Here is a 16,503-nt window from a genome sequence, read left to right as displayed (position 1 = left end):
GGAGACCCATCACTTCTTTGGTCCTTTAGAAGCCAAGGGAACTTGAGTCGTGAATACAATTTACTGTTTGAACACTCAGGGACTTCGTGCTCCAGGCAATTAGTCAAGGTAAATCTGTCCCTCTGTATCTTTCTTTGTTTGTTGATATGCGCAGAAAAGGAAATGTAAGCATAAAGGCTGTGGGCAGCAGTAACTGGTTCCAGCCCATGTGAATGTGGCAACCTGGAACAGGCTCCTGCTTTAAGAACAGTTTGTGATGAGAGGCTGCTGGGATTTCAAGACCTTACTTTTCTGACCCGTGCTTCCACCTGTGTGCGTGCAGACTGGGACCCTCCGCCTGTCAGAAACATAGGAAACAGGCAGTGCAAATGGCTCTGCGAGAAGCAGTTGTGTCCAGGCCAGCATTTCACCCCACTTGTTTCTGTACGCAGTTGTCACAGTTTGGTGTTTAGCGTGCATGAGATGAGGTGCTTTGTGCTATGGATGTGTCCAGACGTGGGAGCACCGTGGGATGTGGTTGGTGGCAGCCGGGCTCACTGCCTCTCTGTGGGCAGCACTGAGACCTGTGGGCAGGGAGGTGCTGGGACCCATGGCTGCTGTGCTGGGAACCATGCCCAGGACATCATGTTCTTGGGCCTATGATTTAACCACACGATCATGTTTCCTCTTGAAGTTATGCACAAGTACTTCAATAACGCAGATCATTGGGGGGTGGTGGTGGTGGTGGGCATGGAGGCCCCAGGGAATGTGTGGTGTGAACCCAACCAAGCATGGGAACCAATGTTCCTGGATCAGCCCCTCGCCCACGAGCTGCTGCTCAGCACCTGCTGCCAACAGGAACCACTCCAATGGAGACTTTTTAATGAATTTGTTTGTTTATTGCTGAGAATAGCACTGTGAATGGCTTGGCACTTCCTTCCCGCACCTGAAGCTTTATCGCATCTGGAGTATTTATCTCTGACACACATTAACTGGCATGCCCACCTGCAGGCAGCATTAACAGCTCCCGCGCAGCAAACCCAGACTACAAACAGAGCGTGCGAGGCCTCCGAGCAGCAGAGGGATGTTCTTTCCACTCTGTTTACATTAGTGTCACTTAAACGTGGAAATACCATGACCTCAAGCTAAAAGCAGCTTAGATCCTGTGGTTCAGCCCTCAGTGCAGACCCCTTGGAGCACTGGGCACTCTGTCCCCAGCCAGTGGGCTGTAGTAATTCCTGCCTGCCCCATGCCTGCCTGCAACTGCCTACCAGCACTGCCTCCTTGGCCCCAGGTGCTCCCAGGAGCTCAGCACCCACTGAGCCAGAGCTGTGCACAACCATGTTGTGTTATAGAGAGGTAACAACCCACTGCTGTGTACCAGCACCGACTCACACCAGCTCTGTGTGCTAAAGCCAGAGCACGATGCTGACTGAGATTTACTGAGGGATTTATTAGGTAGAGTTTTTAGGGGAGGGGAGGAGGCGAGGGCTGCCGGCTCCTTGATTTGGGTGGAGCTCTGGTGGTCACTCAGCCCAAACCGAGGCATCCTCATGGTGCTTGGCTGCAGGACGTTGCTCCTCGCTCTCGGTGTCGCTGTCTTTGCCTGGGTTGCGAGGTGGCTGCACACGCAGTGAATCGTAGTTGGGCGGGGGGGTGCCAGGCTCGGGGGGCAGCGCCTCTCCCTGCGTCGCAGCACTGGCCTCCTCATGCTGGAAGCCCAGGTTGGTGTGAGCCTCCACCAGCTCCGACACAGTTGGTGGCACATCTGGGTACCGTGCCCGCGCACGCTTCTGCTTCAGGCCTTTGCACCAGCTGATAATGTTGATTATGGTGATCCACAGCGAGTCGATGATGATTTCCCCAAACTCAATGAGGCACAGCACGGAGCCCCCCATCCAGAACCCGAACTGACCTCCTAGGCTCGACAGCAGCCACACGATCTGCAGATAGGAGCAGGGAGGTGATGTCATTGAGGCCGTGGCACAGCACTGCAGCAGCACCGCACAGACACTCACCGTGGTGGCAGCTGACTCCGAGATCGTCCGGTAGTTGTACTCCTGGAAGTAGATGTTCAGCTTGATGACGCCGTTCCTGTAACACACAAAGCAGGAGTTCCGAGCAAACCTGCCCTGCAGGTGTTCCACCTGCGTGCATCTTGTCTGCATGTGGGGATGAGCTGCTCCGAGCCATGCTGTAACTGCTTGTAATGCAAACTTCTGCCTGGTGCAGGGAAAGGTTAAGAAGTGCTCGCAGCCATATGCCGGGGCAGACACGGTTCTGCTCCTGAGCAAGCAACACAGGTGCAACAAGAGCCTCCTGTGGGGACTGTCTGCTTGAGTTCTCCCCACCTGCTTCAGTCAGTGCAGAGCCCTTGCTCAGTCCCTGCTGTTCATGCTCTGAGGGCATCAAGGAGCTGATGGCCTGAGTCCCAGGTAATCACTGCTCAGTGTCTGCCCTGCACTCAGCGGGTCACAGCGCACACACAGCCTGTGGGAGCCTGGGTGGTACAGGTGGGTGTTTGCTCACCGTGCACAAGTTGAGCATCTCTTTGTTTCACTGTTTTGCTTTCAAGGCCTGGCATGAGGGCAGGACTGTGTTAGGGCTTTGTACCACCCCAGAAGGCTGTGTTGCAATGTGTGGGTTAACACGAGGCCTCCACAAGAACTGGCTTGTCAGGCAGGCTAAGCAGTGAGTGCCGTGGGAGCTGTTTGTGCACCCACATCTGGCCATTCCTTGTCTCCCCATAATTCAGGGCTTGGGTTATCAGTGAATAGCTCATCGGCTCCCTTGGCTGCAGTGCAGCCCCGTCCTGCTGCTGTTGGCAGAGCATACATGGGTATAAAGGGCCGAACGCAGTCATCCAGGAGCTGAACCCCAGCAGCTCAGCGCTTCAGACTGCTGCAGGCAACCGTTTGGGTATGTGTGGTTAATGTTCCTTTGGCTTTAACGGCACATTTGGGTCTGTGTCTGACCCAGCTTGCTCCAACGGGGAGCAGAGCATGTGAATGAAGCGCAGCTGAGGATCGCTTTATGTATCTTCCAGGCAAGCGCGTGCCGCAGCTTGTTCTCCCGTCTGCGTTAGCGCGTGTGCTCTGGCTGGAGGCCAAGGCTCATGTAAATCTAATGTTAACAGGCGCAGTAGAGAAGATAAAGTGGTTGTTCCTTTCGCTTACCTGTCCAGAGTCACATTTGTTGACATATCTCTTTCATAAGACAAAATATGGAAAATCCAGTCCTAGGAAAACAGAACTCGTTCAGAACCGAGCACTTGCCAGGGCAGGAGCTCAGCGAAGGAGGAAACCTGTCCTAAATAGTCCTGTTCTAACACAGCTCTGTTGCATTACAGCACGAGGAAGGGTTGCGCAAGGCGGTGCCACCGTAGCGTTTCACCCCTGGTGCCAGGCTCTGTTTGCTGGCTGAACATGAACATGTGTAATTGAGCGCCGAGGCGCAAGCTACCTGAACATTAGCTCTAAAAATACAAGGTGATTCACACGGTTACCAACAGGTGGTTATTAATGGCTGCTCCAAAACAAGAAATTGGAGTTACCTCGGAAGCCTCAGATGGCCAATCTGCCATGGAGATGGTCATCTTGTACTGTGTGTCACTGGAAAGAGGAAAGCAGAATGTGAGTACCGGGCTTCCCCTGTTGGGAGTCACTGGGACTTCAGTGCCATTCAGACAGCAGCCCCACGTGGGTTTCTGCAATTGTAAAGAGGTGAGGATTGATGGGAGATGAAATGCAGGGTTCCCTCCACCGTTACAGCTGCCAGAAGTGGTTTAAGCACTTACTTGCATGTTTCCTTACAAGAGTCAATGCAAATTTGTCTGTGTCTTATACTCGATCTCAGTGATGAATAGCAATACGCTGTTTGGTGAAAACAAAAAGTCAAAGCATCGGTTTAGATAAGAACCCACTTACTGGATTACATTAATTTCCCATAAGCAGTACTTCAATATGAGCATGCTGCACAAGTTTGCTTTCTTCCCTCTAAGAGAAACTCGCACAAAGCAGCAGCCAACCGAGTGCCCTCCTGCAGGCAGCACTGAGCCGAGGGCCTGAGCAGAGCAAGGACTGCAGTGCCAGCAAAAGCAGTTCAGCTGCAGGACTTGGAGTCCCTCCCTTCTCACACCCGTGCCCTGGAAGCTGTACGGTTGGTTTTGTTCGTGTCCTTACCCCAACCAGGGTTATCTTCGTTATTGCAGTAAGTTACCCCTTCTGGTAAAGGAAACATGTAGTGACCACAGCCACAGATTTCTGTCATGTGGTTCTGGAAACAGGAGCGTAGGCAAGCCTGGAAAAAGGGAGGGGAGAGCTGCTTACAAGGGGGATGTACTTTCCTGTGTTGCTTTGAGAACTGCCCTGCTCCAGGCATGCTCCTTGCTGTGGTTCTCCTGCACAGAGCAGAATGCTCTGGGGCTGCGTGTGGTCAGAAGCCAGCAGTGCTGTGGGGCTGGGCTGCAGCCCCTCACAGGCAGTGCTGCAACTGCAGTCGGTTATCCAGTGGGAGCTGCACTGGCAAGATGAGGTGGGTGAATTTGCCAGCCTGTTTGTAGTTGTTCTGCAATTACACTTTTCTTTATGGTGCAGTTTTACTGCTCTGGATTTTAGAACATGTTGTAGTGGCAAGTCAAATGGAGGTAATTCACCTTGCAGGCATAGAAGGAGCTAAATGCCTAATTCTGGGCACTGAAGAAACTAGTTATTGTAGGGTTCCATGGCAGCAATACAGAGCTTCCAAAATGGAATAAAAATGCCCTATTTTATCCATAGACAGACCTGTTGTCTCCAGGCTTCCTATCACATGCTGACAAAGGGCTGGTTTTCACTTTAAAGCCAAGGCTTTAGAAATATTTTGACATAAAGAGCAGGTTTTAGAAATCTGAATGATCTCATCTGGGCATCTGCTTCTCTCCTTGAAGGGAGCACAGCTGCAGCTATGCCAGGACGCCATCCAGGGCTGCAGTGCCGTCAGCTCAGCGAGGCGTGACGTTAATCAGCAGAGATCCACGTGGGATTTCTCGTGAAACAATGCACAAAGCAATAACAAAGTCTATGAGAAGATAATTGAATTTTAGAGCTTTGGCCAGGCAGAGCGCGTGGAGTGCCTGCGTGATAAGAAATCATAAGAAATGCACGTGGTTTGGTATGAAAAAGGTTTTGCTAAGGAGTCTGTGAAGGGACATGAATGATGTGAGCACAGGAGCACAGTGAGCATTTAGCAATTTCTAAGTAATAATGCAATCATTTCTAAATGTTACATGAGCATCTTAGAAGGAAAGGTGAAGTGGTCCAATTGTTGAAATTATATAAAGGCAGAAATATATATATATAAAAACCTTGCTAACCAAAGCCCTTCAACCCATCTGAGATGCAACCCTCAGCCATCTGTAGATAACCCCAAAATGCTTTTGTTTTCCTTACTGCGGGGTCTCACCCCTCAGAACTGCTTCTCCCTTCTGTTATAGCCAGTTACAAATTAACCAGTGCTCCATGTTTGCACTATGCTTTTATTAGGGATTCAAGGTTTACAAACACTCCAACTTTCTCATCCCAATTTTAAAGTGAAGAAAAGACAAAGCTCTGCCTTCACATCCCGCACAAAACAAGTGGCCTTCTCAGTGTGAGAAAGGACTTAATTCTCCTGAGAAGAGAACGATTACGAGGAGCGGCAAGCAATCCCTGTGGCATTCATCCCAGTGGGGATAAACCCTTTTCCTTGCGCCGTGAGCTGCATCACAGTGAGAGTGGTGGTTGTCTGCCAAAGCAGTGGTGCTAACCTCTTGATGTAAGTTTTAGTAATTGTGTTATTAGGTTTTCATCCTGCAACACAGCATTATTTCCACCGGATTGTTTCCAAACCTGGGGCTACTGCATGTTCAGACTCGAGTTCTGAATTACCATGCTTCCTTTTGTGTCATTGCTGAGGCTGTGGGAACCTGGAATGCCTGGCACAAGTTCGAACTGCTTTGAGGATTTTCCCTAAAAGCCCTGTTTGATTCACAGTCACGTTTTACCTGTATGGAATAGGAAGTATTGTATTCGCTGTAGAGGTTCTTTACTGGGACGTCAGACCCGTTCATGGTGCAGTCGCTGTAGGGATAGCCCATCCGCTCCAGCTCATCCTGGAGGAAAACCCAAACAGCAAAGCTCTGAGCTATGCCCACACACACAGGAGGAGCTACGCCTTCCGGGGCTGCCGTAAGGCTTTGATAAAGCACTTTGCCAGGACAGTTACATAAAAGTCTCCATAAACCGTTCCAGCCCACAGCTAGTGTGTGCCTTGACTCTTTTGGTTTGAGCCAGTTCAGCCAAGACTTAAAACAAACTTGGTTGCGGTCCCATCAGATAACATTATTCTCAGACAATCTGCTCTAGAGGAATGCCACACATACCACTAACACACCGATGGAGGTTTCTGTCCCAGCCATCGCGTAGATGCCCTGATCCTTAAGGAATGGGAAGCTCTTCTGCTGGTGCAGCATCAGCCGTGCCCCGGCGGCAGATGACAGGTAGGGGATGTAGTCCTGCTGGCTGATATCCAGAATTAACTTCAGCCCTGTGACAGGAGGCAAAATACTCAGAACGGGAAACTGGAGCCTTTAGTTAAAAAAACAAAAACGACGAGCATCTTTTCCTCTCAGAAATCTCATTTTTTGAGGGGAGAACCCAAGTCTGTCTGTCACATCACCCTCAGCAAATGCACAGAACAGAAGTGTCCCATTGAATGTTCAGCCATTCCCTCATGCTTTGGCTAGCCAAACGATACACTTCTGCTAGCTGCAGTCACACCAATTGTCTCTATGCTGTCAATTTCCCTGTTGGGGGCTTATCCCCTCTGGAGAAAGTTACTCCCTGCTATAGGGTTCTAGAGAAACAGACCTCATAGATCTGTCACAGGTAACAGAAATTGCCACTGAGACAGAACAGTTCCCAGCACTTCTGTTCCTTTAACTCCTCCTGCTTCAGTGCAGCTCTCTCTTACCAAACTCGGCTCCCGGGTTGGAAGAATTCAAAGCCTCTTTGTCCATGCCCCAGTTAAAGATGTAGCAGTTACCGTGGTCTGGGTGATAGATTTGGGTGAAATTCCTGGAAGAATCATATGCATCAAACTGTGACTCAGGGAGAACTAAAGGGTTATAAAATGCTGCATCTGGTGAGGCTGGATTTGGGCAGCTAGGTCTGGGATTTGCTTTAAATTGCTTCATTTGTTCAACACTTGCATAGAAATTTCAGCTGACTTAATTTCAATCAATCTGCTGTTGAAAAGAAGAAAAGCCAGGTACTGGCATGAGCTGAAGCACAGCTGGTGAAGATAACGATTTGTCGTAATGGAAAAGAATACTCTGTCATGCACATGAGACCAAAAAATACTGGCTTGCTCTGAGCTCTGGTAACAGGCTTTGGCTGGTGTTACACCTCACTCTTTGACAATGGCTCTCTGTTGTCTTCTGTGCAGAGGTGGCATTGCTGGCAGGGCTCCGTGCAGCCTGGGCTGCTGCTGTGCACCCATGTTTATCAAAACTGTGTGTAAATTTGGCACTCTCAAGAAACAGAGATGGGTAAAATGCATCTCTCAGAGCTTCGTGTAAAAAGAGACAGTAAAACCGAGGTCTGTGCTGACCCAGTGCCTGGCAGCTGATTATTGCTAAATACCTCAGGAAGCCCTCATGGGTGCTAGTAAGTCACAAGCCAAACAGCCCACCCAAAACTAAAACTCAGGCCATGCTACCCCCTAATATTGTTTCAGCCAGGATCACGTCCGAGAACTGCCATTAGACTTAAGGAGCAGAAGAGATCTTTCCATTAACCGATACATAAAAAGGCTGTTGTGCCTTTGGAGTCCTACACCATCCCCGTTTGCCAGGAAGAGCAGGATGCTCAGCGTTCACCTACTTGTAGTTGCAGGGTTCGGCCCCGTAGAGACACGCCAGGATCATGTCTTCTGCCTGGTAGCCCATCCTAATCCTTTCCTGCAGCGGCACTTTGGACAGGATGCTGGTGGACTGCAGGATGTACCACTCGGTCACCGCCTGCGCTGCGCTGGTGAAGTTCCTGTAGGTGCAGTTGTTGGAGCCCTGGTGGCTGCACTGGAGACACACACGGTCAGGTCTCCCCGTTCCCCCCAGGGCACACCCTGCTCCGTGCCACCCCATCCACTGTCCTCATGAGAGCAAAAAGCATGGCCAGGGAAGCTGTGGAAGCAGCGATCTCAGCTGGGTGTGCTCAGCAGGCACTTCCCTGGGACATTTCTCTGTTGGACAGGTGCTCCATTGGCCTCAGCAGTTACCAACATATGCTTACAGTGATCATCACATAGGGCCTTAGAAATACTTTCAGCTACATGCTTTCAGCAGCACGCCCTTACCAGCTTCACCGCCAGCTTGTACTTCTTCTCTTCCGACGTCGCGTTGGTGGGGGCAGAAGGAGCAGCAGTTTGGTTCCCTGCGGCGCTTTGGTTGGTCTCAAAGATCTCCACGATGACTGGGTTGTCCTTGTCCTGCTCATCAATGAGCACCAGTGGGATCTGGTTCCAGAGCTCCAAGTCCAGCCCCTCAGTGGTGTTGCTGTCGTTCAGCGGCAGGGGCGAAATGGGGTCCCCATGTGTGGGCTGCAGGATCCTCTCTAGCGCTGCCTCGATGAGTTTGTCCAGCTCCTTCAGCAGGGGCTTCACCTCTGAGTACCTGCAGGGACACAGGGGGAGGGCGGGCAGTGCACGGCAGCCCCCTCACCAGGACTCCGTGCTGCAGATGTGCTGCACAGCAGCAGGATGCACCGACAGTCAGAGGCGCTGGGACCCCGTGCTGCCAACCTTGTTGTGCTCACACAGAACTGCACAGCTGTATTGCAGTGATTTGCTATAGTTTACACAAAACACTAATTGCAAGGAGAAAGGAAAAACCAACGGATCTCTGTGTGTTGGTCACGAGCATCTCACCTTGCATTGTACTCTATTGTATGGGTATAAATCTGAAGCGGCTCTACTGAAGATCTCCTTTGAAATCACAGCTGAATTATATTACTGTAGCTCATGGCAGATACCGCTGTTTAACTAGCTCTTAATAGCTGAGTGTGTGTGATAAGAGAGATGTTCATAGCGGGGAAAAAGAAAGGAATTGTGGGGAGAGATCACGAGACTGATTTGGATTGTGACAAGTTAGTTGAACTTCAAGTTTTCTCTGAGCCAGGGAAAGTTTACAAGGAGGCAATAACCATTATTAGATTAACTGATACGGTAATGAGAACAGACAAACCCGCGGGTACACAAACCCTTCCCTGGATCCGAGCCAATCGTTTTTATACTGTGCTCGTTTGTTTGCTTTTCAGTGCCACTCCGTGAGCCGAAGGACCATTTTCACCGATGCTCCTACTGTCATATCTGAGCCAGGAACAGACTCACAGATCTTCTGCCAGCAACACAACTGAGCACGCTAATGTGGGGTGAGCTGGAGGAAGGACAGCTTACTTGAAGGGGTTGGCATTGCAGACTGTGACTGCTGGGAACTTCATGGTCTTAAAGCCGATAGAGAGCGATGAGGTGACGTCGTAAGAGAGGTAGGTGTTGATGAGGATTCCCCACTGCCAGAAGACCAAGGAGGCGAAGAGCAGCGTTAGGAAGAACCACATGACTTTCTTCTTTGGCCCCTCCTTGATGATGCGCTTGGGGCCATGCGTGTTGGTGTTGTCGCAGTACCAGACCAGCAGCTCCTTGTAGGTGTAGCCAGGGCCCTTCTGGAGGCGGTGCAGGGCCCGGACGAAATATTTCTTCAGATTCATCCTGGTATCTGCAAGCAGGAAAATGAGGTCAGAGCAGCTGCTGGGAGACGCAGGGCTTGCATCGCTGCATGCTGACATGGCTGTGGGTCACAGCCCTGGGGGATGTGGGGCAGCCCACGGGAGCTGCACACATGCTGCAGTGGAGCTGGACTTGGTGTTCAGCTCCCATGGGGCTCAATGGAGTTTTTCTTAAATGGATGAGAAAGTATTTAGGTGTACAAGAACAGCGGGGGGTGGGGGGAGAGGATTTAGAAAGGGCAGACTCTTTCCCAAGACCAAGAATGCTGCTCAGTGTGTGCTGCCCGCCAGAGGAAGAACAATAGATGTGTTTTTTTTTCCACCAAATTCCTTTGTCTTTAAGATAATATCGGTATGTTTCGACCGCTCATGTGAGGGATGCTGCATATTTTACATTCATATTGTGAGTAAATAGAACATTTTGTGCTATTTCTGAGGCGAGAATCTGTGTTACTAAATCTTAATATCCTGGGGCAGGATTTCAAAACAGTCGGCTACCTGGAGGATTCCTCAGCCTTCAGCTGTGGGAGAACAGAACCAGAGATAAATGTTATGCCCATCACAGCATCCTGAGCTAATAAAGCACTATTTCCATTGAGGCATGAACCTGCAGCATGAGGTACAGAGCAAATGCTGCACTTTTGTATCTGAAAAAAGTCACTGCTGCCAGGCTTGAGCCTGCCTGCCCCTTTGTTCAGTTCTACAGGAGTCGTGCACACATTCAGTCTCCATCTTGAGCTAATTTCTGTTTAACTGCTAACTTTGAGAGTGCCGTTACTGGCTACTGACAGCAATGGGAAGGCAAAGCAGCTTCACATGGAGTTTAATGAGGGTTTAAGGATCAGGAGCCTCCCAGCTTGCTTCATCTGCTCAGCAGCCATAAAAACACTGCACTGAAGAATGGCATTGTCACTTTTTAAAGTTACATTCATAGAATCATAAAATGGCTTGGGTTGCAAGGTACATCAGAGATCATCCATTTCCAACCCATAGGCAGGGTTGCCAACCCATAAAGCAGGCAGCAGCTCAGGCTGCCCAGTGCCCATCCATGGCCGTGGGCACCTGCAGGGATGGGGCACAACAGTGCCACGGCCTGAGTGCCCTCTGAGTAAAAAAGCCCCTGCCATCTGATCTCAGGGGGCACTGCCACTGCCTTCACCTCCCTGTGGCCACAATCCCAGCACCATCCCAATGAAACTCCACCTCTGATGTGAGATCAGGCTCCCACGTTACGAAATGACAGTGCTGGCTGTGTTTAGCTCGCTCTTGGCTCTTTCCAGGGCATTCACCATTTACAGGAAATAAAGACATCAGCAAAACTCAGCACGCTGCTGGAAACTGTAGGGTGATACCGGGGCTGTAAAATCACCCTAGCAGCGCCCAGCCCTGATACTGCAATTACTGCACACTTTCTCTGCTGAGGCATACTGCAGTCACCGTTCTCTGCTCACACGCCGTGTTCTCCAGGGCTGGAGGAGCAGCAGCCGGCAGCAGGAAGCTGGCCGTGTCCTCCTGGGGAGGGCAGTGATGCTCTCCAATGATGCTTTTGCAGCTTATGGAGAAGGTTTCTAACCCATTTTAAGTTCACAGGATGGCAGTTAGCAGGAAAGTGGATTGGCACCATGTCACTGCCCATGGAGCCCCCAAGCCCAGGGCACAGCATGCCCAGTGGGGTTGGTTTTGCCCTGTTCTGGCCCTGCAACAATGCAGCAACTACCAGCTCCCGTCTGCTATGTGCCTCTCAACCTTTGCTGAATGTGCGTGGTGCCGAGGAGCAGCTCCAGGCAGAGGCGCAAAGCACCACCTGGCTCCCTGCAATGGATTCAGTGCCCCATCCATCCCACCTCTCCCTGTCCCTCCACTTCCCACAGCATCACTGTCTCCAGGGGCAGTGAGAAGCCTCACTCCTCGCACGGCAGCACAGTCACATTGCTGAGAGTGGTCTCCGCAGCTTGGGCACGGAGCAACGTGGATCTCACGGTGCAGAGGGGCAGAGCCCCCGGCAGCTTCCCACAGGCCCGGAACGGGAGCGTCCCCAAAGGCAGCGGACAGAGGAACGCCCAGAGAGCTGCGGTCTACTTCCATCCCTCTTATCGTGGAGATTAAGGTATGAAAGCCGAGTGTAAACAGAGGGTAAATCAGAACGGCTGCACCCAGCAGCACAGCGCATCCAAAGCGCCGCTGGCATCCGGAGCAGCGCTGCTGTCAGAGCGTGTCGGGGCCGGTGACTGCGAGTCAGCCCGGGAGCTCACCCTGAGGAGCTCCCACAAAAAAATGTCAACAAAGAACTACGCTTACATATTATTTTCTCTCTCTATGAGCAACGCTACACCTGCCGGGATGGTAACCCACGGCCTTAGCTGTGAGAGGCAGAACAGCACTGGGTAAAGGTTACAGTTCGGGAGGTTCACAGACGCCCGGAGCTCCGCACCGCTCGGCTCTGAACACCGGCAGAACGCTCTTGGCCTTTCCTACTCCCTCCGATCACCCCCAAGCAATTTCTCACGAACGCTTTAGCAGCCGGCGTTGGGGACGGGCGGCCCCGCACAGCTCTCCTCTCCCGGCTCCGCACGGCTCTGCCCGGCTCCGCGCGCTGCGGGGCAGCCACGCAGGAACAGCCCCCCCCCACACCCCCCTGCTCCCACCGGGGCTCCTCCGAGCCGCCGCCGCCTCCCCCGCACCCCGCGCCCGCCGGACGCCGTCAGAAGCCGCGGGACGGAGCTCGGAGCGTGGCAAAGGAGCGGACGGGATGACGATACGCGGCGCGCAGCCGGCCCGGCGCTTCCCATCCCCGCCGCCCCCTGCCCGTACCTGCTCCGCCGCGCTGTGCCCCGATGCCGCCGGGCCCCGCGGCGCTCCGCCCCTCCTCCCGCCCCCCGCCCCGCACGGCATCCGGAGCCGCCCAGCGCCGCCGCCCGCGCTCCTCCCGGAGCTGCTCCCCGCGTCCCGGCCCCGCGCCTCCCCCGCTGCAGGCACCTCCCGCCGCGTGTTTCCCGACGGGAAAGCGACGGAGCCCCATTGGAAGGAGGCCCGCACCGGGGCCTGTTGGGCTGCGCTGTTAGCGCAGAGCCGTGCCCACCCGGAGCTGCCGGGAGCTTTGGCACCGCGCGGGCGGTTCCGAACGGCTCGATATTTGTTGTAAAAAATCGGTTACGGTTGTTTTTTGTTTTTTTTTTTCCCCTCTCACTTTTTTTTTTTCTTTTTTTTTTTTCTTTTTTATTTTATTTTTTCCTGGAGGCCCTTTGGCAGCTGTGTTTAGCAGCAGGACGCTGCTGGGCACGCTTTTCTGCGGGTGTTTTGTACACCGCCGCCTTCACGTGCGAACTATGGGGAGTGTTGATGCTGAAACAGAAGGCAGCGGCGGGGCACGGCGGTGGCCGTCTCCTGTCGGGACGAGCGACCTCCGCCTCGGTGGCACGACAGCAAAGCCGCGCTGCCGCGGTGTGGGGATAACGCCCGGAGCATCCCGAGCAGGGACCGGGAGCGAGGGACCCTTAGAACCATAAATCACCTCTCACCGTTGTAAAACACGGTTGCTCCTTGCTAGGAAAAGTAACCATAGCTCTGTGTTCGATCAGAACTTGGTCAGACCTTCCCAAATGTCCCCACGTTTGCTGTTTGGGAACAAAAGGGATTTTTATTTCTAAATTGCACAAGAACACCTCCTGCCGTGAGGTCAGACGTGGAATGCAGGATCGTATTTAAGCAGTGTTTTCAGGTGAAGCCAGAACGAACAGGTTTGGTAGTGAGCACCAGCATTCACCTGGCCTATAACATCCATCTTGTCAAAATAATCGCCCTTCTATTGCTGCTGATCTCCCCACAAAACAACATCTGCTAGCAGCACTGGCAGCCCTTATGCTGAGCACAGAGCAGGCTGTGTTTGTTCCATGGTTTGAACACAGTCAGCGATGGAGGTGACCTTGAGTTTTGCTCAGCCTGCTGTCGTGTCTCCCGCTTGCTTCCCAAGAAAGTTTACTTCATAAGCAGAAACCTGCTGCTAAAAACACAGCTGGGAGGCAGGCGGCAGTGCCCCCATGCCATGGCATTGTGCTCCTGCTCTGTGTGGCAGGGCGTGATGCACTGCTGGTGGCTGCTAAACACAGCTGGGAAATGGGATCCGGGGACAATCCGTGCTGGAAGCATCAGTTGGCCTTGGCTGTATCTGGGAAGGTGAAAATGTTGCAATGATAATGGTATAAAGAAGATTGCAAAGGGTCTGGGGTGGCTTCTAGGTTGAGGTAGGAATAAAGAAGTGCAGAGCTGCTCTCACCAGAGCTTGAATTGGAGCATCTGGGATGGTTCCACATGAAAGGGAACCCCCCCAAGGTGAGACCCATCTCAGCCACGGACAAGGCACAAAACTCTGTAACTGCCTCCATCATCCACATCATGCTGTGCTGCTCCTGGCTGAGCGCTGCCCTGCACAGGGGGTGGTGCAACTCCACAGGGTTCCCTGGTTCTACTGTGCCCATAGTGCCCATAGTGCCACCTCTGGGGCCATTGGATGGGGTCACAGCGCTGCACCCCGGCTACACTAACCTCCCACTGTGACCTCTGGCAAGGGGATGGGAAAGCAACCAGGGAATGCTGCAGGTGCTGTGGTTTGTTACTGTGCATTCGTTTGAGTGGCCTCAGGCTGCACACACCCCCCAGCTTGGCACAGCGCCGCCAGTGCTCGGCACAGGGGCTGCTTGGGGGCAGCAGACAGGAGCTGCGGGTTGCTGTGCAACATTGCTCAATTCTGCATTGGTCACTTCCAGCCATGTGCCTATGGGACCAGGGAGGCAGCACTGCCATCACTGCCCTCGTGTCCCTCGCTGACCCGCAGAAATGGCATCCCCTGTTCTTATACATTGTGCAAAGAGGCTAATTCAGCACTTTAATTGCTGTTTTATGAGGTGCCCTTTCAGAAACAACGCCATTACTAAACAAAATAAGACAGCAAGTAATTTAGTTTCATCCTGTAAAGTTGCAGTCAAAAGATACTGAGCATCCAACCTGCCGAGCTGTTACACGGGCAATCACTGCATATAAAACCTTTTAACTAATCTCTGTTTGCGTTACAAAGATCAGGCAGTAAAATGGAGCCTGGTGAGGTTTACAGCCGGATCGCTGCCCGCGGGGCTGGCCGGCTGTCCCAATGCACCTTGCCGTGCTGCACCGAGGGGCAGGAGGGTGGCAATGGGGGGGGGAGGTGCTGTGATGGGGCAGAGAGGTGATGGGGAGATGGGGCGATGGGTTGATAAGGTGATGGGGCACTGGGGTCACTGCTAGGGCTGCTGGAGTGTGGTTTCTGTGCACACCCTTTCCATGCACAGCCCCTGGTTTGGGGAGCTCCAACCACACTGTTTGATTCAGAACGTGAGAGGGGGCAAACCTTATTTCAGCTGCAGACTGATCGGTGAATGAACCTCAACCCACGGCTGCACACATCTTTGTGCCTTAAAACTCAGACAAGGATTTGTCATGGGTGGCAATGTGATGGGGAATTAGCTGCACCAATTTGCTTTTTCTGCCATAAAACTTCAGCAGAAAAATTAACTTGGTCGCGACTGCGCGGCGCAGCTGAGGTACAGCCCATAATACTATGTTATAGAGGGGGAGTGCTGCGGAGGGCCCCAGGGCACTGCTTTATGATCTCTTCCCATGCTCTGGGGACAATATGTAAAATATTTTGTGACCAATGAACTTTTATAACGAGAAGGAGACCGAGGGATGATTGCTCGCCGCAATTATCTCAAGGAACTCGTTGTACCTTTCAGGATTGATTATGTAAACTTGGGTGAGAAGGTCTTAAAATGTAACAGAGGAAGAACTGTAGCAATATTGCCCTATGAAAACACTGTGATTCATGGTGACTCCAAGCGGCAGCGGGCTTTAGCCGTGCTTCACAGCGATTGCATCTTCCGCTGGGACCGCAGCGTGCTCTTAGTTTCAGATGAGTTAATGAGTGAATGCGGACGTTTTTCCATCTCTGGGAGTATACCTGGGGAAAAGAACGAGGACAAAGATGCAGAGGAATGGTCATGTCTCGGGATGCTGCATGAGGCTGGGCTTCCACAGCCAGCTGGAAATCCTCAGGTCTGATTTGGGTTTCATGGATTGACTGGAGGGTGCCAACACACAGACCGTGGTGCAGGAGAGGACAGAATGCCAGAACACACCATCCGTGGGCCCGGAGCAGAGCTGTTTTCATGTTTGCAGCTCCAGCTGTGTTGCAAGCAGGCTGCGAGCAGAGCGAGTCCCAGCTCAGCTCTGAGCTGAAGCATGATCTCAGCGTGAGCCAGGGGAAGCGCCGCATTAGCAAGGAACTCGCCGCGCTGCATTCCGTGGTGCTCCGCGCGGCACAGCGCAGTGCCGGCCAGCAACCGTGCCCATGCCGTGGTGCCCAGAGCGCCGGGTGGGACAGAGCATGCCCCATGCCCGTGCCCTACATCCGCATCCGTGTCCTGTATCTATGTCCCGTGTCTGTGTCCCATGTCTGCTGTCCCTTGCTCATGTTTGTGTCCCTCGTCTCCTGTCTCAAGTCCTGTGGCAGTGTCCATGTCCACATCCATGTCTCCCATCCCGTGTCTCTCGTCCCATATCCATGTCCAAATCCATGTCCCCTATCCCATGTCTGGTGTCTCATATCCCCTGTCCAATATCCATGTTTGTATCCATATTCCCTGCCTATTGCTGTGGTCCAGCTGCCCTGGCCGGGTGCCCTCACTCTGTGCTC

The 16,503-nt window shown here is 52.6% G+C and overlaps 1 protein-coding gene across 2 annotated transcripts; it reads right to left on the bottom strand.

Moving 5' to 3' along the window:
• Positions 1 to 876: 876 nt before the first annotated feature.
• On the bottom strand, positions 877 to 12,671 carry SCNN1B (sodium channel epithelial 1 subunit beta). 2 transcript variants are annotated; one of them, XM_048962075.1, is made up of 13 exons: positions 12,591 to 12,671; positions 9,451 to 9,769; positions 8,353 to 8,668; positions 7,881 to 8,074; positions 6,970 to 7,073; positions 6,380 to 6,543; positions 6,002 to 6,109; positions 4,161 to 4,278; positions 3,776 to 3,851; positions 3,533 to 3,590; positions 3,156 to 3,217; positions 1,998 to 2,073; positions 877 to 1,922 (listed from the first exon to the last, which is right to left on the bottom strand). In XM_048962075.1, the coding sequence occupies exons 2-13, from the start codon at positions 9,759 to 9,761 to the stop codon at positions 1,506 to 1,508; spliced, it is 2,004 nt and encodes a 667-aa protein (XP_048818032.1). In that variant the 5' UTR covers positions 9,762 to 9,769; positions 12,591 to 12,671; the 3' UTR covers positions 877 to 1,505. The 2 variants fall into 2 exon arrangements, with proteins under 2 accessions (XP_048818032.1, XP_048818031.1); XM_048962074.1 differs by lacking the exon at positions 12,591 to 12,671 and adding an exon at positions 12,461 to 12,562.
• Between the last annotated feature and the right edge of the window lie 3,832 nt (positions 12,672 to 16,503).

Source organism: Lagopus muta, chromosome 15 (assembly GCF_023343835.1).
Source record: "Lagopus muta isolate bLagMut1 chromosome 15, bLagMut1 primary, whole genome shotgun sequence".
Taxonomy (NCBI): domain Eukaryota; kingdom Metazoa; phylum Chordata; class Aves; order Galliformes; family Phasianidae; genus Lagopus; species Lagopus muta.
This window is presented reverse-complemented; position numbering and strand designations above follow the sequence as displayed.